At 36.9% G+C, this 27,505-nt stretch overlaps 1 protein-coding gene and 1 pseudogene across 4 annotated transcripts; one reads left to right on the top strand and one right to left on the bottom strand.

Annotated features, from left to right (window-relative positions):
• The first annotated feature begins 5,769 nt into the window (after window positions 1-5,769).
• LOC113341638 lies at window positions 5,770-5,869 on the top strand (annotated as a pseudogene).
• Window positions 5,870-10,390: 4,521 nt separating this feature from the next.
• On the bottom strand, window positions 10,391-15,840 carry LOC113279755. 4 transcript variants are annotated; one of them, XM_026528434.1, is made up of 10 exons: window positions 15,367-15,840; window positions 15,054-15,122; window positions 14,450-14,956; window positions 14,195-14,347; window positions 13,910-14,095; window positions 13,336-13,787; window positions 11,759-12,880; window positions 11,344-11,401; window positions 10,986-11,139; window positions 10,391-10,749 (listed from the first exon to the last, which is right to left on the bottom strand). In XM_026528434.1, the coding sequence occupies exons 1-7, from the start codon at window positions 15,665-15,667 to the stop codon at window positions 12,173-12,175; spliced, it is 2,376 nt and encodes a 791-aa protein (XP_026384219.1). In that variant the 5' UTR covers window positions 15,668-15,840; the 3' UTR covers window positions 10,391-10,749; window positions 10,986-11,139; window positions 11,344-11,401; window positions 11,759-12,172. The 4 variants fall into 4 exon arrangements, with proteins under 4 accessions (XP_026384219.1, XP_026384211.1, XP_026384223.1 ...); XM_026528426.1 differs by having other exon boundaries at window positions 11,344-11,513; XM_026528438.1 differs by lacking the exons at window positions 10,391-10,749; window positions 10,986-11,139; window positions 11,344-11,401 and adding an exon at window positions 13,014-13,158 and having other exon boundaries at window positions 12,657-12,880.
• Window positions 15,841-27,505: the final 11,665 nt, after the last annotated feature.

A 27,505-nucleotide genomic window follows, 5' to 3' on the forward strand; every position in this document is an offset into this window, starting at 1 on the left:
AGCTATCTACACAGAACCTTGGAAGGAACTAAATAATCTCCTAGGTTGGCATACTTATTGACTACAGGAGGAAGTACCCTGATGCGAAATTCCAATTGTTGTAGACGAGTTTGCACTCAAGCATACTAAAATTCATATGAAGTGACAGAGCTCTACTCAGATAGTCGCACCATGGACATCAATATCCGGAGTCAAAACTAATCACATGGATAGATCAAGAAGATGGATATAGAAAAACATAGATGGTTTTGATGTTTACTAGGTGAACGGTGTTTCTCATATCTGTCTGAAGGCCTCCGCCAAAATGAACCTATCCTAATGGACTGAGATACTAGTCTGACTAATATCAACACACTGGCATATACAAGGGAACCAGTGATTGATAATCCTAACTCTAGGTCAACACAACTGGCATATACAAGGGTTCCAGTGGTCGACTTTATTGAATTTATTCCAGTTGGTCTGATGGTCTGGTCTCTTTTTTTTTTTTTTTTTTTTTTTTTTTGTATCTCAATCACTCTAATTCACCCTAGCATTGGTAACAACTTGAATCGTGAGCCCCACCTAATCACTTAGAGAAACATAGTTTAAAAACAAAACAAAATAAAAACAGAAGTGAAAAGGACTCAACGAGATATGGTGAAACTATCATGTTATTTCTAACACCTGAGCTCTGTGCTTTTATGAATAGACTCTTTAGATGTTGCCATCTAGTCAGATTGGTTCCTCAACTCCTACAACCAAAATGCTTCCATCCACTTAGATTGGTTAGTGCCATCCTTAATAGGGATAAATTTCTAGGCTCTGGAGTTTATTTATTGCAACGAAAAGGTAACAAAAAGTTCTACCCCACCCCCAAACTTAAATCTAACATTGTCCTCAATGTTTCTAATCAAAGAACAGTACCAAAAATATAAGTAACATGAGGAAATAGTAAAGAGAGAAGTCGGAAAGATAGTACCTGGGTGAAGTGTAACCAAAAACCTACAAAAATATTATACAACATACAAAATCGCCTCGATGGTCAATCAAGGTAAACAGGGTCCTCCAGAGGGACCTCCTCAACATCACCTGTAGGAAAAGGCTCTAAAAAGGGCTTCAATCGCTGACCGTTAACCTTCGAAGAACTACTACCATCTGGTGTCTCAATCTCAACAGCGCCATGAGGAAAAACAGTACGGACCACAAAAGGACCGGTCCACCGAGAGCGCAACTTCCCGGGGAATAGATGCAAACGAGTGTCATACAGAAGAACTTTTTGACCTGGAGAAAATGACTTTCGTAAAATATTCCTATCATGCACAAGTTTCATTTTGTTCTTATACTCCTTAGCACTATCGTATGCATCTCTACGAATCTCGTCCAACTCATTGAGCTGGAGCTTTCTTTGAGCTCCTGCCTTGTCAAGTGAAAAGTTTAAGTTCTTAATAGCCCAATAGGCTCGATGCTCTAACTCAACAGGCAGGTGACATGCCTTGCAAACACTAAACGATAAGGTGACATTCCAATGGGTGTCTTAAACGCAGTACGGTAAGCCCATAAGGCATCAGTAAGCCTCGACGACCAGTCTTTCCTATTTGGATTAACTGTTTTCTCTAGAATACGTTTAATTTCCCTATTGGAAACCTCTACCTGACCACTAGTCTGAGGGTGATATGGGGTTGCTACTTTATGGGTAATACCGTATTGTTTCATTAAAAGAGAAAACGGTCTATTACAAAAGTGTGAACCTCCATCACTAATTATAGCTCGCGGCGTACCAAAACGTGTAAGTATATTCTCTTTCAAAAACTGGACTACGACCCTGTGGTCATTCGTTCTACACGGAACCGCCTCAACCCACTTAGACACATAGTCTACAGCGACAAGTATGTAAAGATAACCAAACGAAATAGGAAATGGACCCATAAAATCAATGCCCCACACATCAAAGACCTCAATCACTAAAATAGGGTTCAAAGGCATCATATTTCTACGGGAAATGGTTCCTAACTTCTGGCAACGCTCACAAGAAACACAATGACTATGGGAATCTTTAAACAACGAAGGCCAGTAAAATCCACACTGCAAAATCTTAGCAGCAGTCTTCTTAGCACTAAAATGACCCCCACATGCATGTTCATGACAAAAGGAGATAATACTAGACTGGTCACTCTCAGATACACATCTCCTAATAATCTGGTCCGGACAATACTTAAACAGATAAGGATCGTCCCAAAAGAAATGCTTAACCTCGGCTAAAAACCTAGAACGATCTTGCTTACCCCAATGTTGAGGGGTTCGACCAGTAACAAGATAATTCACTATATTTGCATACCAAGGTGATTGGGAAACAGAGAACAATTGTTCATCAGGAAAGCTATCCCTTATAGGAGGGAATCACTAGGGGAACTAACAACTAGCCTAGACAAGTGATCTGCTACTACATTTTCTGCACCCTTTTTGTCTCTAATGTCTGGGGAAAATTCCTGTAACAATAGGATCCATCTAATCAATCTAGGTTTGGTATCCTTCTTAGATAAAAGGTATTTCAAAGCAGCATGATCTGTATAGATTATGATCTTAGAACCTAATAGGTAGGACCTAAACTTATCCAAGGCAAACACGATGGCTAAAAGTTCCTTCTCGGTAGTTGTGTAGTTCATTTGGGCATCATTCAGAGTTTTGCTAGCATAATAAATCACATGAAGTAATTTGTTTTCTCGTTGTCCTAAAACGACCCTATAGCATAATCTGAAGAATCACACATAATCTCAAAGGGTAGGTTCCAGTTAGGTGCCTGGACTATCGGGGCAGTAGTGAGTAAAGTTTTAAGCTTCTCAAAAGCCTCTAAACAAGCATCATCAAAGACAAACTTAACATCTTTTGCAAGCAAATTGCAAAGAGGTCTAGAAATCAAGCTAAAATCCTTAATGAATCGACGGTAAAAACCTGCATGCCCTAGGAATGACCTAATATCTTTTACGGTTTTTGGGACCTGTAAAGTCTTAATAAGGTCAACTTTGGCTTTGTCTACCTCTATACCCTTTGAAGAGACGATGTGCCCTAATACAATTCCTGATTTAACCATGAAATGGCATTTTTCCCAATTAAGCACTAAATTTTTTTCCTTACACCTAGTCAACACTAATGTCAAATGATGCAAGCACTCATCGAAAGATGAACCAAACACTGAAAAATCATCCATAAAGACCTCTAAAACCGTTCTACCATATCAGAAAATATGCTCATCATACAACGCTGAAAAGTTGCAGGGGCATTACATAGCCCGAAAGGCATGCGTCTATACGAAAGGTACCAAAGGGACAGGTAAAAGTGGTTTTCTCTTGGTCTTCTGGGGCAATAACGATCTGATTATAACCGGAGTAGCCATCTAAGAAGCAATAGTGACTATGTCCAGCTAATCGCTCTAGCATTTGGTCGATAAAAGGAAGGGGAAAGTGATCCTTCCTTGTGACCTTGTTCAATTTCCTATAGTCAATACACACACGCCATCCCGTGGTCACTCGGGTTGGGATTAATTCATTATTATCATTCTGGACTACAGTGATACCTGATTTCTTGGGGACAACCTGAACAGGGCTGACCCACTTACTGTCTGAAATTGGGTAAATAATACCTGTATCTAACAACTTAAGCACCTCTTTTCGAACTACCTCTTTCATGTAAGGGTTCAGTCGACACACAGTAGGACTTATACCCTTAATGTCTGTTATAGTCCATCCTAAAGCTTCCTTATTGTCTTGAAGTACATTTACTAGCCTACTTTCCTGATCACTATCCAAATTGGAAGCTACAATCACAGGTAAAGTCTCAGATGGGCCTAAAAACACATACTTTAGAGTATCGGGTAGTGGTTTAAGGTCCAACTTTGGGGGCTCTTCTAAAGAAGGAATTAGGGTAGTCTCAGAAACTGGTAACGGTTCGAACCTAGCTTTCCATCTATCAGTGTCTAACACAGGGGTAGAATCTAATAGAGCATTCACCTGTTCAATAGTGCTATCGTCGTCAAAATCTAAACCAAAATGGGATAGACAACTTTCTAATGGGTCTTCAGACAAGATGTTTGGTAATGACTCCTGAACTAAGGCTTCTATCATGTTCACCTCCTCAACACATGTGTCATCTAGCTCATGAGGTTGCTTACTGACATTAAAAATGTTCATCTCCATAGTCATATTACCAAAAGATAAACTCATCACACCATTTCGACAGTTAATGATCGCATTAGACGTAGCTAAAAATGGGCGACCTAAAATCACAGGTATCTGGTTCTCTGGGTCAGGGACAGGTTGGGTATCTAGGACCACGAAATCCACTGGATAAATAAACTTGTCGACCTCAATAAGAACATCCTCGATAACACCTCGAGGGATTTTAACAGACCTATCAGCTAACTGCAGTGTCATCTGAGTAGGTTTCATTTCACCAAGTCCTAGCTGTAAGTATACATGGAATGGCAGTAAGTTCACACTGGCTCCTAAGTCAAGTAAAGTTTTTCTACCCGGAAGTTACCTATTGTGCAAGCAATGGTAGGAGAACCTGGGTCTTTGTACTTTGGAGTTGTGGTGTTCTGAATGATTGAACTTACGTGACTAGCTAAAAAGGCTTTCTTATGGACGCTAAGTTTTCGCTTTCGCGTACACATATCCTTAAGGAACTTGGCATAAGCAGGAATTTCCTAATTGCATCTAATAAGGGAAGGTTTATGGTAACTTGCTTAAAAACCTCCACTATGTCATTAAAGTTCGATTCCTTCTTTGTTGGTACTAATAGCTGAGGAAATGGGGCTCTAGGCCTAAAATCAGACCTTTCAGGAACCGAATTCACATCATCAGAAACTTTATCAGTCTCTTCAGCTACTGGTCCTGAGAGGTGAGATCCTGAGGGGTGAACTACAGTATGTTCACTATCGGGCATGGTTACCTTATTGTCTACAACTCTACCACTTCTAAGGGTTCTAACACATTCAATTGATTCGATGGTTTTGCACCTAATTCATGAACTCCTCTAGGGTTGGGTTGTGTTTGACTAGGAAACTTACCTTTTTCTCTCAAAGAATCACTTATCAGACCAACCTGGGTTTTTAACTCGGAAATAGCCTGACTATTTTCTTGTCCTATCCTGTTACTAGCTTGTAGACTCTGTTCTACGGATAACTGGAATTTTGCAGTTTGCTGAGTTAACAAGGCGAGAGATTCCTCTAAACTTAGGATTTTCTTATCTGACTGATTCTGAAACTGAGCTAGTCCTGAAGGATTCTTAGTATAGCCAAAACCTGGGGGAGCATTAGAATTACTAAACTGACCTTGACTTTGGCCCTTAGACCACGAAAGGTTCGGATGGTTTCTCCAACCAGGATTATAGGTTTCTGAATATGGGTCAATCTTTTGACGGTTATCAAATCTAGTGTTATTATAAAGAGCATTGGCCTGCTCTTCAATATTCTGGCCTTCCCAAAAAGGCTCCACTCTACCACTAGTCTGGCCCACTTCTAAGGCTTCTAACCTTTTTGCTATAGCAGCAATTTTGGCATCTGATTCATAGCCTCCTTCTACCCTATTAACGTTTCCTCTACTTAAAAGAATTGTTTTCTGGGGTGCCCTACTATTTTCCCATTGCTGGGTTTTTTCGGCGATTTCATTAAAAAATTCCATCGCCGCATCAACAGTTTGGTTTTCAAATCCACCAGTGCATAGAGACTCAACCATGGTCGTTGTGGAATAATCTAAACCCTCATAAAGGATCTGAACTAGCCTAACCTTTTCTAAACCATGATGAGGACACTGGGATAATAAATCATTGAACCTTTCCAAATACCTATATAAAGATTCTCCCTCTTGTTGTGAAAATGTGCATATTTGCGTCCTAATAGACGATGTTTTGTGCCTAGGGAAAAACTTATTGAAAAAGGCAGATGTAAGTTGTTCATATGTCTCAATTGACTCGGAGTCCAAACTATACAGCCACGACTTGGCCTTATCTTTCAGGGAAAATGGGAATAACCTAAGTTTCAAAGCATCATCATCTAAGCCTCTAATTCTTAGAGTACTACAAATTTCCTCAAAATCCCTAACATGGTAATAAGGGTTTTCATTTTCTTTCCCTAAAAAGATTGGGAGCATCTGTAAGGTCCCAGGTTTCAGTTCATAGGGTGCCTCCGTTTCAGCTAACTTAATACACGAAGGACGGGTAGTCCTAGTTGGATTCAACAAAGCTTTCAAAGTTGCCATTTCTGGCGCTACCGGAGCAACAGGGATTCTCTCCTCAGTCAAAGGACGTTCAAAAACAGACTCTTCAAAAGTCGGACTTTCTAGATTAAGGTAATCGAGACGCTTCGAACTACTAAATTTCTCTTTAGCAAATCTACCTAGTGTGTCTCTTTTACGTTCAGGCATACAACATAATTTTCTAAATTGGAAGGGTAAGCAAACACAGATCAAGGCCGACTCAACCAAATCAAACCTATTGATTTCTAGCAAACAAAAAGCATGATGGCTCCACTTAGATTGTTTCTAGACCAGCTTCTAATCCTTCGAACGGGAATTCGTTACAATTTAAGCAGACCCCTCTGGAATCAATCCGAGTTAATGTAAGTTGAATAGAGGCGAGGGAAGATCGGTGGAGCTTTGATACCCAAGGCCTCACCGGTATTACAAGGCGGCGCAGTCACGCATTCAACTTACAGAAACCGTCAAGAACTTCGAAGTATGCTTAAAAGAGTAACCAATATTTTTCGAATGACTTTCCTGTTAAGCTCGTTACCCTATCGGTCTCGTTCTAGTCAAAATTTTAGGCTTAGGTTCGCGTAGGTTACGTGTTCCTAAAGCGGGCAAGAAGAGAACGGTGATGAAATCTGAACCCTTATCTTGTATGGCCAGGCCTTGCCCTTTACTAGAAAAATAAATGTCTGTATTCAGTCCTCAACATATATGCATACGAAGGAGTCCAGTAACTCGCTGACAGGGGATTCGCGAGTGTTTAGAATCTTACCTCCCGTTCCAAACGGGGGATGAATCGGTTGTAGTCGACTCGGGCCACTGACTCCGATGTCTAGTGTACGAACCCAAGGTGCATAGAAAATATCGTAATTGTCCTCCTTCTCTGCAAACAGTTTATATTTAAAGTACCCTTCCGTAGGGTAATAAAAAAATAATGTCCCAAAGTCCGAAAGACCAAAAAAAAATAAAGAAAAATTACAAAAATAATAAACCCTAATACAGTTTTTTTTTTAAATAAAATAAACAAACCCTAAAATAAAATTGTCTTCTTTTCTGTTCTTTTTGCTTTAATCTTTAGCTCCAAGTCTTTATAAAATCACCAAACTCCTTGGCTCAATTTTCTTTATGATCCAGAACCTGTAGTCACAAGATAAATACCCAAAAACTTAAAAAAAAAAGGACAAAAATAATTAGAAAAACAAATAAAATAAAATAAATCTAAAACCCTAAAAACAAGTCCGCGTCGGCGGCGCCAAAAATTGATGTAGTTTTGAAATAGTGGTAAAAGTGGTTCGATTCTCAGACTTGTGAAGGATATTAATTAGACTTAAATTCTAATATTAAAATAGAAAACTCACTAAAAATTATAGCAAACTCAATCAAAGATGATATCAATACTAAAAGAAACACTGAGGCTAAGATTCCACTATTTTCCAAGTTCAAAGTGATTAAACCAATAGTTATATTTATGCAATTTTATCGTTTAATTTGATTCTAAAATATTGCAACAAGTAGATTTTCAAAAGTAATAATTGTAAATACCAAGTATGAAGCATCAAAAGTCTTAAAACTAAGCATACTCCATCAAAATAGATCACAATCACTCAAATAAAAATCATATTCAATAATAGTTCAAGGCAAATAATCATATAATTATTGCAAATAAATAGATAAAATAGAATATACCACTTTTTGTTGGAAAAATAGCTTCCTCTATCGCCTCAGCAATGGGGTTTAGCTCCTCATATTAATCATGATCTCAAAATATGTGTTTGTTGCTCAAAAGATGATTAAAAGAGTGAAAAGTAATAACACAGACTGTTTGCAACAGTGTATTGGTGTTGCAAAACAGCTGTTACAATGGAACTGTTACAGAAAAAATGTTGCTTTGTCGCTGATTTTAAGACCCTAGAATACGACTGCCCTGCACAGCTTAATGTTCTTCAGCTGTTAAACACACTGTTCTGCGACTGTTTCCCGTGCGTCAATGTTCTTCGCGTTCTTCCTCTTCAGCAGCAGCAGCAGAAACAGAGTTTGGTAAATCTCTGATTTCTTCTTCTCTGGCTCTCCTTAGGTTCCCAAACTCTCGACACCCCTTCTATATGACCCAAGACATCTATTTACATCAAAAATACCGATTAAATCTCTCCCAAATCTTCCAAAATCTATTTCCTTCTCTTCACGGCCAAGTTGTGGCAATTTCTTGTTTTAGAATTTCTACGCGTTTCTGAGCTTTCCTTTTTATTCTAAACTCTTCCTTAGATAGATACAAATCTTTGGGAAGGTTTACAGCACTTTAATCTCTCTAAAATTCCCTAAAACAGGTCACACACGTGACTTTCTATATTTTCTGTTGTGATAAAAATCCGTCGATTGAGCCCAGTCTAATCGATTTAAACACCCATATCAGATTCCTAGACCCATAAGGAGTCTATCCTATGAAAATAAGAGGTTTAATCGACCTCAAACTCCTCCAAATCACGATTGCCAAAACTGTTCTTTACTGCACCTATTTTCCCGCCAAAACCTGGCTTTTGAAATGTTGAAGATGGTTTCCCCTTATCCAGAGTAGGTGTGCGATTAGCAGATGCCTGGAAATGGGATGCCCCTTAGTAATTAGGTTACCCCTTATCCAAAGTGGGAGTCTGAATAGCAAATGTCCTCCGGGTGCTTTCAGACAACTTTTCGAGCCAATTTTTTCCAAAAATACCTACAAATAAATAAAACACCACAATAAGTACAAAAAATGAGCTCTAACAATATATAGAATCGAGACAAATCGGACACAAAACTGTGTCTATCAAATACCCCCAAACCTATTATTTGCTAGTCCTCGAGCAAAAATAAAATAGAAATAAAATCCTAACTCACTGTCGCAGGCATCGTCAATTGCATTTAGCGTATGCAATAAGCCTTTAAACCCATAGGTGTCCCTAGTGGCGGAGTGTTGTCTCCGGAGGGCTTACCAAAGGTATACCCACAAAATCTTTATACTCCAGACCCTAGCTATCTACACAGAACCTTGGAAGGCACTAAAGAATCTCCTTGGTTGGCATACTTATTGACTACAGGAGGAAATACCCTAATGCGAAATTCCAATTGTTGTACACGAGTTCGCACTCAAGCATACTAAAATTCATATGAAGTGACAGAGCTCTACTCAGATAGTCGCACCATGGACATCAATATCCGGAGTCAAAACTAATCGCATGGATAGATCAAGAAGATGGATATAGAAAAAACATAAATGGTTTGATGTTTACTAGGTGAACGGTGTTTCTCATATTTGTCTGAAGGCCTCCGCCAACATGAACCTATCCTAATAGACTGAGATACTAGTCTGACTAATATCAACACACTGACATATACAAGGGAACCAGTGATTGATAATCCTAACTCTAGGTCAACACACTGGCATATACAAGGGTTCCAGTGGTCGACTTTATTGAATTTATTCCAGTTGGTCTGATGGTCTGGTCTCAATTTCTCTTCTTTTTTTTCCTTTTTTTTTTTCTTTTTCAACTCTTTTTTTTTGTATCTCAATCACTCTAATTCACCCTAGCATTGGTAACAACTTGAATCGTGAGCTCCACCTAATCACTTAGAGAAACATAGTTTAAAAACAAAACAAAATAAAAACAGAAGTGAAAAGGACTCAACGAGATATGGTGAAACTATCATGTTATTTCTAACACCTGAGCTCTTTGATTTTATGAATAGACTCTTTAGATGTTGCCATCTAGTCAGATTGGTTCCTCAACTCCTACAACCAAAATGCTTCTATCCACTTAGATTGGTTAGTGTCATCCTTAATAGGGATAAATTTCTAGGCTCTGGAGTTTATTTATTGCAACGAAAAGGTAACAAAAAGTTCTACCCCACCCCCAAACTTAAATCTAACATTGTCCTCAATGTTTCTAATCAAAGAACAGTACCAAAAATATAAGTAACAAGAGAAAATAGTAAAGAGAGAAGTCGGAAAGATAGTACCTGGGTGATGCGTCTAAAGGAAGCTTTCCCTCTTTGTTTAATGTAGAAAAAATTCAAAAGTAGAGTACTTTTCTGCAAATGGGCCTCGAGCGGGAAACCCATCACGAAATCCGGTTTGACCCGTTTGGCAGACCAAGTCAAATATACTGACTGAGTTACTGAGAATAAGCCAAACACTGTATGCAAGTAGAAACTAAGATTAAACAGAAGCTGAACGCCGATAAGTTTGCCAGAATTTTGGTTTACCGCACATAGCAGGTGTTGTCTCGAGGTTTTACATTCACAAAAAATTGGGCATAAAAGCTGAATAAGAGTGTCATTTTACTGTAACCTAAGGCTACAACACTTGTTGAGTTCTGGTTCTGGTTGAGGGAGTTGAAGACCCATGAGACTAAGCAAGTTGGAATCAAGTCCAGGAACACCCTGTTGAGAACAGAAAAAGTTAAGGAGGGTCTTTGTCGCTAAGTTGACATCAACTAGTGTTAATTCCTCGCCCTCCATTTCCACATTTGTGGATGGTGATGTGTGCCTGCAATCACTGTGCAGTAGAAACAAGGTGGAACATTAGTATGTTGTTATAATTGTTCTACTGAATATTGTCCTGTAGAATCGTACAATGTATGAAGTACATCTGAACATTGACGTAATACTCTGCAAAGATTATAACTCAAAATTCGGCAAGCTCGTACACGAAGAAGAAAATTTGTCCTGTATGGAATACGTACAAAACTAGAATTAACAAATTGAATTATAAGAAGACAGCAAAAAACAAACCTCATAATTTTTTTTAGATGGTTGTGCATTCGCACGGGAAAAACTTTTCTTCAGAGTAGAAGTAGTAGACTATATAGAACCTCATTTAGAGCATCGGAGTAAGTGCACACAGAAGTATTGCCTTTATGAAGATCAGTCTCATCTTAGGATCCATCTGAAATTTAACATTTTTCGTAAGAAATCAATTCTTTGTAAAATATGGGTACTGAGTACACGGTTCAAATTCAAATCCTAAAACCTATGAGGAATAAACAATACTCTTTCAACATTTTGATCAAGTGTTAACAATAAACTACACATAAAGCAGGTGTCACTGACAACCAAAAATTTTAAGAATCCTGCTAAAAGATATACCTACCGAGCTCCATATCTGAAGAAGATCCTTTTCAAGCTCAGCATCTTCACTGCCACGAACCCTACCCATTATAAAGCACTCTATATCAACATCCTTTATGTCTGAGTTCCTTGAAGAACGTTAAGATATGCAACTTGTGAGTGCTACATTGGGTTTAGCAGCCATCATGCCAACTAAAAAGACATAGTTACATGAAGTGAGTAGAATCACAAACTGTAATAAGTAGAAGCAGGGAAAGAACTAACCGCAGAGAATACAAAAGCTTGCTAACTTGTCAATTCTCCTATTCAATGCATGATTCAAGTGTGTAGTACACAAAACATACTGTTTAGTATGAATAATGATGCTATGACAGTTTACAAATAAATGGATATGACAAAATAAATGATATTGCAGCAAGATAGAGGAAGCTACAAACCTGTGTATAGGGACCTGCCTGCACCCTGGAAGGTTGAAACCTTTCGGGCAAAATGATTGCGTCGACTTTACTACATCACCAAGATCGGAATCATTTACAGCACTATCTTTTTTTGCTTTAACCCGTAAAGTTCAACTGAGCTCGAACATTTTCAAGACTCATGAAGATTTCCAATTACTGATAACAAAGATTCGACAAATTCCAAGTATGACGCTGTAATTACTTGTTTTTTACAAATAAAATAGGCAACTCCACTGAAACATCCAATGTTATGCATTAAAAAAGTGTATCCTGGTTAACTAGCACCTATTAAAAACAGAAATGAGCAAAACATAATTCTGTTCATTACACCTTCATTCCGACTAAATAAACAACCAATAAATATGTAATTATTGAAGGCTGATAGACTTTATCTCACTGTGACCAAAACCATCTAATAAACTTTTTGAATTTGGTTACTATATTCTCTTTCTTTTTGCTGTTGTTCTCAGCTGCAGGATCGACGATATGTATGTGTTTTTGAAAGAGGCTGCTCCAATATGTAGAACGGATCATCTCAAAAAACAATGGTAATTGCAGCCATGCAAACAAAACCATAGGAACACAACCAAACAATGCTACAGGTATTAGACGCTGCGGAAACGTTTCTCCAACCACAATAAATAGTGATGCACAAAAAGTTACCATAATTGCCGCCATAGATATAAAGAGAGTCGCAAGACCAATAATTAACTTTTGTGGCAGAGACTCGAGAAAATCTATCTCAGCATATCGAGAGGTATATATAGCTAAAAACATCAGTACTGAGGTGATGGAGGCGAATAAAGCTAAAGCATCTGCTACCATAAATACTGTAAATGAAGTCCTTCCCAAGAAAACTGGGCTGCCGTTCATACTGCTATTACTGTCACTGATATTACCTCCTGGAACAGTAAAAGCAGCTGCAAATGCAACTGTAGCGATAAGAGCGGTGACTATCATACATGATCCAGAGGTATCCTTCATCCAAGCCTCTCCTTCTTTAACCAGTTGTTTGTGTTCTTCTGTAAACATAGATTGAGCTGTATAACCTTTCCTATTTTTCTTGAACTTGTCATTTTCCGGCATCATACTTTCCACCCCCTGTATGAAATAAATTACAAAAGGTAAATTGATCTTTTGCCATGGCTTGAATATATAATAGAGTTTTCAACAACAAGGTGCAATCAGTCATTCAGTAGATCTTCTATTAGTAGAAATAAAACAACTTACTTACTTGAATCGTGTTCTTTGGATTATATGCTTACTAACTAGAAATTCCTCGTTAAGGTTCAGTACTGTAAAAGCATAATATGCATTATGGTTGGCTTCTGCAAGGTATCTGTTTCTGGCTCTAATAACAGGTCTGAATACATCTTGCCCTTTTTCAAAAAAGAAAAAGAAAAAACATGGGAAGTTTGGGGAATTAGCAAGAACTATTAAATTTTATTGCCACAAAATTGTAGTTCTTTCTCCTATATACCATAATAAAATTAAGATTACTTAATTCATCAAAACTTTTTGTTATATATTTGGATGGCCAAGTTAATTACCCTTACCTTAAACCACTGCAATTCTCGTTGCATCTGAAGGGCTACACCTGAAACCTTATTGAGTTTAGCAGCGGGCGCCAACTTAGCGGCATAATGCAAGATGGTGTTATGGTCATAATCTGTTGTAGAAACCAGACTAATCTTGTCTTCGTAACTGTAACCACGATTGTATATAAAACTCATTACCTTTAAATTCCGTTCTGCAATGGCCATTTCTATCATTCTTTGACCCGATATCCTCAACCAAATAATGTCATCGAACCGCTCCATACACTCCACTACAAATTCCATGATTCCATTCTCTATAGCTACCTTCATGATGTTGGGATTATTTCGAAAAAATAATCTTATCTCATCATAAGTGTTCGCGTTACGGATTTCTGCAACCATTTGCTTAAGCAACACAATTGCGTGTTCGTGCACCAACTTTTGGTTGCATAATCTTATAATACAAGGTACTGCAAAAATACAACCGAACCACCATGTAAATGAAATCTAAAATCTAAGATTTTTGATACCGTGCTCAGAAGGTTTCAATGGCAATTAAATGTATGGGGTTATTCAAGAGAAAGAAAAATACCTCGTGTTAAGTAAGACATGAGGATTCTTTTATCACTAGTTAAGGAGACTTTCGAGCTCTCCTCTGATTTTTTGATTTCTGGATTTTCCGAAGAGTTCTCTTCATCTCTTTTGGTGCAATCTGAGGACTCACAAGTATGTCGTTCATCTTGTTTGACATATGTAGAATTCATGTCCACTTTAATTACTGTACCAACGAGCCGTATTTGCATTAAGAAAATTTTAATTCACATAACTAAATTATTGTTTTTCCAACAGCATAGAATTAGTTTGATAACTAACTTACATGAATAGATGTGGTCTTGCCACCATGTCAGCTTCGTTCCACTTCGAAATGCACTAGGTTTTCTAACCAACAACTCTAATCCACACATTTCGTGTACTAGCGATTTCTCTGTAATCAATTTCGGAAACTTTTTGACAAGACACAAAGCTATATCTGCGAAACAAAACAAAATAAAAATGTAGTTACAATTGACAGGAATCATTAAATACTGACTGAAAACAAATCAGGATATTCTAGTTTGATTTTCTCACCCACCATAGAAATTAGCATCAATTGCCTTGCATAATAACCTAGCACCATCATGACCAGCGAACGGACTAGGCTCTACATCTCTTGTTACGGAGTAAAGATACTCAACAATCTTCTTCTGCCCAACTGTAACATAACGAAGAGCAAGTTCCAGTGGTGTCTCTCTGTTGTTATTACGTATCTGGGTCAAATTGGGGTTCTTATCTACCAGCATCACAACAGCTTCAGTGGTTCCACGCCGGACCGCAATGTGAAGTGCTGTATTACCATTAGTCTTCTTATATTCGAGTGCTACCGGTGTCATGAGTTTCACAATATCCTCTACAAACGTCATGTCTAACTTCCAGTATAAAGCCATATGCAATGTTGTAGATGAGTCATGTGCAATCCCTTGATTAATCACTTCAGGATTGCTCCTAATATACTCGTTAGCCTTCTCCAACTCATTTCCCTTTAGCGCTTTGCATAGCAGGTCGTTTGAACCAGGAACATAACATGCCTGCAGACCCCTGTCTTCATATCACAACCAGCAGCAAAGCAAATAATTTATTAAATATCAAAAGTAAGACAAGATTAAGACATTCAAATTTGAAATGTAAGTAGAGCTTACCAAGTTTAGGCTGCTTTTGCTTAGCTTCATTGGCTTCGGATCCCTTATCCGAATTTTCGCTGTTCCTCGCTGTTCTTCCAATAACAAAATGCCCATGTCAAATACTATAGAGCTATAACCTTAACTAATGAAAACCATATATTGGTCTAATAATCAAGCACCCCCCACAAGCTCAAATTTAACACAAAACCGAGTAATTAGCAAGAACTAGTGGTTCACGTAATCTAGGTCAGTTAAGAATACCAAATCCCACCAAAATCAGTTGACATTTGATAAAGATTAATTGAAGTATAGATAAAAATCAATTGCTTACCTTGTTGTTTTTGATGATTATTAGCAGCGGTGTTAGTGCTTTTCAAAATCTCTATGATTTGTTGATGAGTGTTTGCTTGTGTTTCTGCTAGTCTAGCAAATGATTCTGCTTGTTTATTCTGAAATTCTGCTTGTTTAGCTTGGGCCTCGGCTAATTTGGAGTGAGATTCAGCTAGTTTAGTTTGAGATTCAGCTTGTTTAGCTTGAGAATCAACAAGCATCTTTAGAAGAGCTTTGATGTCTATAATTTCTTCATGAGATCCATGATCATGATCATCACTTATTTCTCTATTATCAGACATGGTGGTGGAGCGAACTCAAAAGATGCAGCAAATGAGAGAGATGACTACTATTAGTCTTGTGAGTCTGTTGACTTTGAGTGTGAAAATGGTGACTACTATTCACTGGTTCACTAAAAACAAATTAATGGAAACAGCAGTATTCATGGCAACTGGCAAGAGTGGTTGGAGGCCTAGAGCTTGGAAGGCGTAAAAAATTACATACTAGCTCTAGCTATCACGTGTTGTAAACACTAATCTAGACTGTAAGTCGGAAGTAGACTCGGAACGTAGTGGGCGGTGGTTACAGTGTGCAAGAGATTTTTTAATTTTTTCTTGAAGCATGCAAGAGATCTTGAGTAGATTGTGTTTTTCTCATCTCGATACAATTTGTCTATTTTAACATCAAATGCCATGATACTGGGAAGCTGAAAGAGTCTGTTCCCTGTCCCAAAGACATCAAAAACCCAATCACATGTGGTAGTATTGGCGTACTGCAATCTTCTCTTGAGATCTATTAATAAATGAAAGCTATAATGGAGAGTAAGTTTTATGGTGGAATCCATCTATCTTCCATCTTCCACGCCACCTCCGTACTTGGAATTATGGATGGAAGTGCAAGTGTAATGGTAGAACACGGAAAACACTAATAAAAATAGCGTAAAACGCAAATAATGATAGCGCAGAGAAAACGCTATTAAGAATAGCGTTTGATTTAAGTCAACGGTCAAAATGACATTCTTAATAGCGCCAAACGCAATTGTTAACAGCGCTTGGAAAACGCTATTCTTAATAGCGCCTAACGCTATTGTTATTAGCGCTTTTTGATTCTTATATCCAGTAACACCATCGACCCCTTCTTCTTCTTCCTCAGTTCATCTTCTACCCGTGAAAAAAAAAAGGAAAACCAAACCTAAAACTCCCTTGTTGATTTCTGGCACGATGGTTCAAATCAATGAAATTGCTTCAGGGTTTGTTCTCTGCTACATAAGGAATCGAAGCATACTTAAATTTCTCAATTTGATTGAGAATCCAAAGAGAGGTTAGTTGAATTATAATTTGAGTTTATTTTATGGTTTGATGAAATGTTAGGGCTTTAGATGATATTATTGTTGATTGTATGCATGATACTCGATTGTACGATGAATGATAACAATTTTGATTCTAACAATGACGAATTTGACATGTAATTTAGGGTTTTAGATGATGAACATTGTGTAATTTAGGTTTTTAGATGATGAACATTGTGAAATTGCCATGAGATAATAAGTTAACATGTTTTAGTTACATTATGTAAACAATTTAAATGCATTGTTTGACTATATTGTTTTATTTGATGATTTTGTATAGATTATGGATATGGATGTGTATAAGATCTTGAGTTCAAAAGAATCGGATGAGAAACATATTTCTACAAGTATAGACCCACTTGATATACAACATGATATCACTTTTAGAAGTAATCTAGAAGACCTTGAGGATTTATATAAACGTGTGGTGGTTCATGAAAGTGCTAGTCAAGTTCTTCAAAATTTCGGCCTTGCTAGAATTTTTGAAATTAGAATTAAGAGAGCTGATCAACAACTAGCTTATGCAATCATAGAGAGGTGGTAGTATAACACCAATTGGTTTCACTTCCCAAACTTTGAAATTGGTTTCACTCCTTTAGATTTTGTTCACTTAACCGGAATTCCTATTGGAAATGGTCGTAGAAGATTGGAACACGCCGCTACAAGTAGATGGAAAAGTAGAGAAAATCAACAACTAGAGGATACCTACTTTAGACCTATGCATGGGTACGCACACTACAACAAGCACTCACCTGAATTTCCTATTAGTTGCCTCGCAAACTATATCAAGGACAATCTGATGAAAATTGGGAGATTGTGACTCGATACTTCTTATTATGGGTGATTTCAAAAGTTTTATTGGCACGTACCACTACAAGAGCAAGCAAAGGTTGGATCGCTTCTTCAACACATATCAAACCATCCCAAAATATCAAGATTTTGTTTGCTTCCTATCTCTTCTGATTTTATATTTTTAATTCCAAACCTTCTTTCAATCAAGTGAAAGTATGGCATACACTACAAATGAAGATATTGCAATCACCAAAGCTTGGATGAGAATTAGTCTCCAACTGATTGTCGGACAAAATCAAGGAGTCAACAACTATTGGGAAAGGGTGCTTCAAGCCTTTGTAGAAGAAGGGGGTGGTAATGAAAACGGAAGAACAAGACAAAGTATTCAAAATAGGTGGTCGGTGATAAAAAAGCAAACCAAAGTTTACATGGGTATCATACATTCAATTTATGCAAATATCGTAGGAGGATGGACGTTAGAAGAAGTTGTAGGTATTATTCAATGGAACCTCTTATTTTCAATTATCTACATATTTTAAGTCATTAATTTTCTAAATGAGAGATTATGTTTATTTATTTTGTAGGAGGCACATGCTAAAACTCTATGTTCTCAACAAAACAACAAAGATTTTGCATATGATCATGTGTACCAAATTCTTAAGAACCGTCCCGCTTTCGGAAATGATGAAGCTTGACAATGAAAATCGGATCATGTTAAATTCTAAATATTAGTTATTTCAATCCATGTAATGTCGCTTTTAGTTTTTTTAATCCATGTAACTTAATCTATGAAATGAAAATTAGTTAATTTAAATCATGTTTCGATTTCAAATTTATAAATTTTGTTTTGTACTTTTACAGATTTTTTATTTTCAATTTATAGGTAAAGAAACAGGAGTGATGTGAGAAGAGTGTAAGAAAAATAAATAACATGAAACGCTATTGTTAATAGCGCGCAACGGTATTGTTAATGGCGCTAAGAAAACGTTGTTGTTAATAGCACTAAACGCCATTCTTTTTGGAGCTTGACTTACGCTATTTTGATTAGCGTTCAGCGCTATTCATATTAGCGTTTCTTGTCCTCTACTGCGCCAATCTTATTGGCATTCAGCGCTACTCTTATTGGCGTTTAGATGGATTCCACGGACCCTTCCACCAAACCATGGAACCTTGCTTGGATTTTCTGTGGAAAACCCCAACTTGGAAGCCACTAGACTTGACATTCCATGAATTTTCCACACTTGGAATAGGTTGGATTCCACCATAAGACTTGCTCTGAGGCGTCATCTTCCAAAAGAGGGACTTCACTTAAAATTAGTGACCAAAAATCTGGTTATGGGATACTTTTGATCAATAACAATCATCCAAATTACCCTTCAATTAAAATTAAAACCAAAACAAAATAAAAACCTAATCTATTCTTCACACTTTCAACCATTTTGACTCCTGCTCTTCTTCTTCTCCTCTTTCTTTTCTTCTTCACAGTAACTTTTCATTTCAATTCATTTCATCGTTTTCGATTAATCGGCGATTCGAAAAACTAAACATCGTAGGATTGAAATCTCTATGAAAGATGGGGAATAAGCAAACTAATCGCAGTGATGGTAATCAACATCTCAATCAACCACCTGACCAACAACTTCATCCTCAACAGCCATCGATTCAAGCAACTGATTCTTCGGAATTTCGAACTCCTAAACAAGAACCCATTGTGTATGTAAGGTATTGATCGACAAACCCATCTTTTCTTACTCGTTTTTTGCTTTAGATAGGTTTGATTGAATGATATCGAAGTAAAATTAGGGTTTCAGTTGTATTTCTGAAAGTGTTACGGCTGGATTCGCGAACCGTAAATATAGTTTATGAAGATATTACGGCCAGGTTTGGATGAATTCAAACTGTAGAATTTGATTTGAATGTTGTATTACGGCCAGTTTGATTGACTGAATTTTCCAACCGTAGTAAGGTACGTTTTTTTTATCTGTAGAATAATCTAAACGTAATTTTTCATGTATCTTTTTAGAAAATTTTATATTTGATTACGTCTAGGAAAGTGCAGTGTATTTCACCGTCGTAAGATTCTACATCTGGGTTAGATTTTCTTGGTGAACCGTAAGATTTTTACGTTTTGTTTTCTTATAGGCTAACCTAGCCGTAAATAATCCTGAAACCTCTAATTTTTTTTCAAACTAATTCTACAATTTCTATTTCTTGTAATTTGCAGGAATCCTGATAGAGTAAAGGTTAAAAAGAAGAGAGAAAATGATTTAACGCCAAAAGATACTCCTACACCTCGCCATGAAATTCATTATGGGGTAGATTATAGAGGTCTCCACAAGGATGCTAAGAAGAAGAAGGATATGATTGAATGAAGTAGCTCAAGATGTCCTGAAGCACCTCAAGAGGAAGATAATGTTTTCCAAGATCTAGAAATTGAAGGGGAGCAATTTGAACTACCGGTGATATCGGAAGTTACACTTGTGATTAGGGATACACTAAATGAACAAGAATCTGATGATGAAGAAGAAGAAGAATTTGTTGTTGAAGGCAAAGGGAAACAAGTTTTTTTTTGCTTCACCTAAAGCTACACCTCAACCTCAAGTGATGGAAAAGAAATCGAGGAAACCTTCACCAAAAGACAAGCATATTCCTAAAGGCAGAGACATGTTGTTGCCTAAGAAGAAGAATGGTAGACCTTGGGGTGAGGCGCCCGATCAATCCAAGGTCTTATTTAGTTATCCACATTCATGGGATGCTAAGGTTTGCGAAAGCAGGGTAATAATCTCAAAATTTCACTTAGGTCGCATGATTTAATTCAACTTCAAAATATTAATTATTTGGTATAGTTTAGAAATTTAACAAATTTTTTGTTTATATATTCTTTGTAGGATCACGAAATTGCAATAAATAAAATGAAACATCAAAAGGATGTCCGTTGGCCCTTAGGTGAAGAATGTAAAGAGGTTTGTGATCTTGTATTGGATACAGGGTTAGGTAGTGGAATTCTCAACCATCGGCATGAGTTTGATTCTATTGTTGCCAGTGCCTTTAGAGAGCGATATTGGATAGAAATCGATATTTTTTCATCTCCCATTCGGCGAGATGACAATAACTCCGGATGCTGTGATGACAATAACGCCGGATGATGTGAAGAAAATCTTGGACTTAGACATTGAAGGAAAAGTTGTTTCTGAAAGTTTTGGCAACAATATGAGTTGGACAGATCTTTATGCCCTTGTCAAAGACAAACTTGGATGGGAGCAAGCTGAGACGGAGAAACAGTTTAAGTGGGCTGTTGGAGATAAACCAAATGAAGCAAGAGAAGGTCCAGCTATACCTGTCAAAAATATGTTGTTGAAGAATCTGAAAGATATGTTTGGAGGAACACATGAGACTGAAGTACTACGTAAGGAGGTTGAAAAAGTGGGGCCTAACAACCACACTCAATATTTCGTTCGGAAATCTGAATAGACAAACTCCAATATACTTTCAAGAGAATCAACTAGACAGTCTGACTCAACCGATAGAAAATTATATCAAAGAGTTTATATCTCAATTTCTCAATTCAATCTGCAATCAAACAAATAGGAATTTGCGAGCCCGGTTGAGTAAGAGAAATAACTTGAACGATATCACAAACCAATATCCAAGTGTCAATCAATTCAATCAACAACCCAAAGGTTGGATTCAAGTACTGATTTAACTTAACATACAACCTGTGATATTTCTATTATATAACAAAATATAATGCGGAAAAGTAATAACACAGACACCAGAATTTTGTTAACGAGGAAAACTGCAAATGCAGAAAAACCCCAGGACGTAGTCCAGCTTTAAACACCACATTGTACTAAGCCGCAACATACATTAGCCTACTACCAATGAACTTTGGACAGGAATGTATTTGAACCCTAATCAATCTCACACAGATCAATGTACAATTGCATTCCTTACGTCTCTGAACCCCAGCAGGATTTTACGTACTTGATTCCTTAGTTGATCTCACCCACAACCAAGAGTTGCTACGACCCAAAATCGAAGACTTGATAAAAAAAATCTGTCTCACACAGAAAAGTCTATTGGAATAGATAAATTTGTCTCCCACAGAAATACCTACGAGTTTTGTTCTATTTTATGATAAATCAAGGTGCATAGGAACCAATTGATAAACCTGACTTATATTCCTGAAGAACAACCTAGTATTGTCGATCACCTACAATAATCTTAATCGTATGGTAGCGAAACAAGATATTGTGGAATCACAAACGATGAGACAAAGATGTTTGTGACTACTTTTAATCTTACCTATCGGAGATAAATCTTAAGAAAATCTTAGCAAAGATAATACTCAATCACAATAGTAAAAGTAAGATCAGAACACGCAACTACAGAGAAAATAGTTGGGTTTGGCTTCACAATCCCAATGAAGTCTTCAAGTTGTTAATCTACAAGGGTTTCATGAAAAACCTAAGGTTAAAGGAGAATCGACCCTAGTCGCAACTATTATCACACAGAAGGTGTGCGGATTAAGTTTCCCAGTTGCTAGATTTCTCCCTTATATAGTTTTCAAATATCAAGGCTTGCAATCTAAGTTACCTTGGTAACAAAGCATTCAATATTCACCATTATATGAAAACCTGATTAGACTCAATCTAATATCTTTCAACCGTTAGATCGAACTTAGCTTGTGATACACAAATGAAATGTACCTTCATTTAGGTTTGAGTAATCGTACCCAAACGTGTACACTAGGTTGGCTCAACAGTAGTTAACCGAAGTTAGCTATATGAACACTCTCATATCAACTTTGTTCATCTTAACCATAACTAGTTCAAATGACTCAAATGAAACTAGTTATAGAATTGTTCAATTACTATATTCTCATAGAAGTATACAAGAACACAATTGAAACAAAATCGGTTTGATTCACTCGAATCAATTCATGAACATTATAGCCACGGTTTGCATAAAATGCATTCCTTATTATATAAATGTATTAGTTCATGAACAATATCGATTTTAGAAATTTAACCACTCAAGTATGCAAACGGGTACGCATACTTAAGTAGCCGGTCTAAGTTTGGGTTCGCCGGTATGCAAACGGGTACACATACTTCCAAACACAGCAGAAATTCCCGGACTCAAACCCTTCGCCAGTACGCGTACGGTTATGTGTACTTAGGCACTCAGGATTTCACAACTAACAGTTATGCATACGGGTATGATTACTATAGATCTGGTCATGGATCACGTGTATGTAAGAACACATACTGTGTTTATAATCCAATGATGGTTAAGTGTTCTAAACTTTATTTCAATCATTGAACCATTCTTAGAGGATGACAATAGCTGTTTTCATGAACTATTAGCATCAAAACAATTTTCAATTTATTGAAATAATCATTACGAAACATTCCAAGTTTACACTAAATGATTGTATCACACAAACCATGTAAGATGTTACTCGGCGATTTTCACATGATCATCTTTTGACTTTCGTCAAGAATATAGATGAACTTGGTTGAAGCGAAATATTACCAACAAATATTTAGAGAAATATGTAAGCGAGGTAAAATCAGCTCGAAATCTCAAATGTGCATAATCGAATACTATATAGTAATACGAATTTTGTCTCAATATAGGAGATAGAGTAGAAATAGACTTTCCAAGTGATAAATGAGTTTTAGTCTCCAAATACCTTTTGTTGATGAAGTTCCACAAGCTCTCCTTAGTAGTTCTTCATCTTCAAATGATGAACACCGTGAAATCTAATGCTCAACTACACAATCTATCCTAGTCTGAGACATTACTATAAGTAGACTAGAAATCAAGACTTATAGTTTTTATCATTAACATTGACAAACAAGCTTGAGATATCAACGCTTGCGAGTTCGACCGAGCAGTGCTCTAACATAGGTGATAGATGAAACAAGAGCCTGCTGTACAGCCACAACGTACCTATTGTATTCCCTTGGTACCATATTCTTTCCTGATAACTCGGGGAATCGAGTAAATGCTCACTATCTACAATGGTTAAAAGATTTCCAGGAGAGTAAAAAGTATGCTTGGGGTACCACCACCCTCGCTTATTTAGTTGATATTTTTCGTAGAGCTTCGAGGGTTGGAGCCACTGAAGTTGCTGAATGTTTGTCTTTTCCAGGTAATTTACATAATTTCAGTTTTGTTATATATTTATTGTTTTATGTATATATTCATTGTTTATGTTTATATATAATTTGTTAGGCATGGGTATATGACCACTTTCCGAGCATGAGACCTTGTACATCTTGGTCAGAGGATGAAACTGGTCCTACATGAAAAAAATTTATATTCATTGGTACCCAAGTAAAGCAAAAACAAGAGAAGATAGCTTCTTTATGGTTGAAAATGGATGCTCTCACTGTTGAAGATGTGATTGATCCTTACATAGATCAAAAGAAAGATCAATTTGGAGAAGAGATTAATGTTCGTATTTTTTCAAGTTTGGACAATCCACGTCGAGTTAATGGACAATCCACGTCGAGTTCTTCTCCAATATGGTTATGTGCAACAAAAAGTCACTAAAGAATCCTTCAAATTATTAGAGAACGCTTCCTCCACAAAAAGTGCCAATATCGTGCTCAACTACGACCCAGTGCCAAGTATTGATGTTTGGAACGACCGCAATAATGAAAAATACCAAGTCCATATGAAGGAGCTCATTCCTGCTCTAGGCACAAAGGATGACGAAGAAGGTTATTTGGAATGGTATTACCATTTTGGTCATCCTCATGTGATCAATAATGATCCGAAAGCGGAAATACATATCCAAAAGGCTCAAGAAAAGAAGAAGCGTGAAGCCAAGAAGAAAAGTGCATTTAAAATTGATTGGGAGGCGCTATATTTCAAGAAGGTAAGTAAAGTTGTTATTTTTCATGATGCCATTTTACATTTCTACTAATATGTTTCATGACGCTATATTTGTTTGTACTAATATGTTTTATCTTGATATGTAAAATAGAAAAAGCGATGCCTTCAATTGGCACAAACATTGACTCCATGCGTCAAAAAAGGTGAAGCCCTCACAAGTGTATAAGTAAAGGTTTTACAAACACAAATTAAGCACTTTCCTGATCCAAACAAGGATGAGTCATTTGAGGACTTAGAGAGGGTCTTGAAGAGGAATAGACATTCGTCGAGAGATGTAGTTACTAGTCAATGTCAGTCGTCATCTAGTAGTTCTGAATCCACAGAAGAAGATATGAATGCTCGTGGTCGGGGTCGGGGTCGTGGTCATGGTGGTCGTGACGGTCCTCGTACTCGAGCTGGTAACAAAAGAGGTCGTGGTAGTAAAGAGTAGACATTCTCCTTAAACTCTATCAATATGATAATTGTAAAAGACTATTTAATTTCCTTTGGTTGTTTGTGTGGTTTGTTATAAATTCTAACTTATGAAATGTAGGACGGATTAATGGTATTTTGTGTGGTTTGTTATGAACAAGTTTTAAGTTTGGATTATATTAGAATGAATTTTCAAGTTAGAAAGAAAAATGCATGTGAATGTTAACTTACGGTTGGGTTCTCCTGCTCAAAAAGCAAACCGTAAATAAGAAAAAAAATATTAACATTGTTTACGGTTGGGTTTTGGGAAGTCTTGACCTAACCGTAAATATTTCTGTGTACTCTTTATTTCCATGTCTAATGCATACATATCTTTATGTTTGACTGAATGCACAAATTTGGCTTAGTATTAGCTAGAATGAATAAAGAAGTCTTAAAATTGGATTTGGGTTACTGGTTTTAAAGTAAAACACAAAGTCAGGATTTGGTACTCAGGAAGAATTACGGTTAGGTTTTGGGTAGGACAAACAAAACCGTAAGACTGACAAACCGTAAATTTAGAGAATTCTAGCAGAGTTACGGCCAGGTAGTTTCTAACCGTAAGACTGACACAATCAATTTACCAGAGTTACGGCCTGGTACCTTAACTCTCCAACCTAGCCGTATCTATGACAATCACCTATTTTCCTTAGTTTCCAGGATTACGGTTTGGCTCGTATGCTCCCAAACCTAGTCGTAACCCCTTTTCAGGGTGAGTTTTGTTGTTTTTTTGTCCCTATTTGGTTTGAAATTAGAGTCGTTGGGAACTTGTACGACCTGAATTTTGGAAATAGAGCCGTTACACATATTATTTTTATATATAAGTTGAACATATATGCCCAACCATCTTGTTTAGACATTACATCTTCAACATCAACCATCAACCATCTCCACCTAAACTCTTACTCTAATATAAAAATAAATATACTAAATTATGGTTGAACCTGGTTTTACTTTGGATGAAGATTTATGTCTTTGCCGCAACTATGTACTATGCTTCCCAAAAAGAGGAGAAGAACGACGTCAAGGTGATTTTGTGAGTACAAGTTATTGTAGAACGATTTATGAAAACTTTTTCTATGAAACCGGTGACCCTTATAACCGTGATGGAATTAAGTTGTATTTTCGGTACGGAGATATAAGGAATCAAGTTAAAGAATTTATGGCATTAGTTCGTATTATTGGTCAAATACGACTTAGAGATGAAACTGAATCTGAAGTTTTAGAGTGTGCTATTCAGGAATGGAGAAGGTGGAAAAGGTCAAATTTCCAATAATTACCTCATTTCAACATCCTGAAGACTTCTATCGCACTCATAAACCCGATTATTAGTCTTTTTGTAATGAAATTTCTATGTAATGGCATGTGGTTTAATAGGTTGTAATTTCTATGTAATGTCATGTGGTTTAATGGGTTGTAATTTCTATGTAATGTCATGTGGTTTTATGTTCTTTTAAGATCAACATTGAGATCACGGCCGCGTTCGTATAGGAAAAAACCAAACCGTAACATAGCTTATCCCTAAAATATTGCAAAATATAGAGTTTCGGCTAGATTATTAGGGACACGAACCTAGCCGTAAGTAGTCTTGTGTTCCAAAATTTTATCAAAAAAAAAAACAATTCAACAAAATACTTCATTCATATTCCTAGTAAGTCATTCAAAATACATATAATATTGTCACATCTAGACAAAATACCAAAATACATATGACCCTATTATCACTTCTAGACAAAATCTTTTATTCCTAGTGAGTCATTCAAAATATTTTCTCCATCCTTCACGAACATTTAGTCATCCTCATCATCGCTCATAAATGCAAATGAGACATTACTCTTCGACATTTGTAGTGCCTTCTAAAATTCAAAACTTTCCTCGAATCTATTACACCAAGAATTGGACATTTCGTTACAATCGAATAATGAAGGTAATGGGCATCCTTCACTCATTTGGAGGCCGATTAAATGGTTTCCGTGCACGTAACCAATCACCATTCTTCTTGTTTTATCCAATTCTTCTTCAAATGGTATTCTTGTTGGTGCAAATGTGAAACTCAATGCATTTGAAATATAATGGACAACATAATTGAATGCATTGGCGAATAGTTGGTCGTTTATTGGCATGGACATCCAATACTCACTTGTCAAACATTTATTGCCGTGTAACTGCCGTACCCATGCGACAAACCTTTCGTTTAACACCGTCTCGGACTCGTCTTTTTAAAATCTCATCATTGGTATATAATAATCTCGAAAACCATGTAGTTCAATTAAACATTTTTGTCTTACATAGTCAACTTGTTCACAACCCCAATATTTCACATCTTCAAAGGGTCCAAGTTGATCCACGAAGACGTGGTAACCACAATTCACATCTCCATCTACCTCATATGTGGCCTTAATATACTAACGAACAAAGTCGAGGAAAAAAAGAAGATAATTTTCGTAGATGATATATAAGTTCCGGACATATCGACCCTCCTCGTCTCTATAGGGTGGTTTGTACGTTGCGTTTGGAATACGAACCGTCCCTTTCCTTTCACTTGACGGAAATATTCCAACCATCGGACTTTTTCCCAAATTTCTTGCTAATTGTTTAACACCGTCTCCACCACCAAGCCTTTTTCTTGTGCTTCCTTGGG

This window comes from Papaver somniferum, chromosome 1, assembly GCF_003573695.1.
Source record: "Papaver somniferum cultivar HN1 chromosome 1, ASM357369v1, whole genome shotgun sequence".
Taxonomy (NCBI): Eukaryota; Viridiplantae; Streptophyta; class Magnoliopsida; order Ranunculales; family Papaveraceae; genus Papaver; species Papaver somniferum.

Bases quoted from the DNA above. Each gene is read 5' to 3' on its own strand.
- LOC113279755 (XM_026528434.1), bottom strand. From the start codon at position 15,667: ATGTCTGATAATAGAGAAATAAGTGATGATCATGATCATGGATCTCAT. The intron at 14,957-15,053 runs GTAAGCTCTACT...TGTGATATGAAG, and splicing joins GCAAAAGCAGCCTAAACTTG to ACAGGGGTCTGCAGGCATGT. The intron at 13,788-13,909 runs GTATTTTTCTTT...GTATTTTTGCAG, and splicing joins CATGTCTTACTTAACACGAG to TACCTTGTATTATAAGATTA.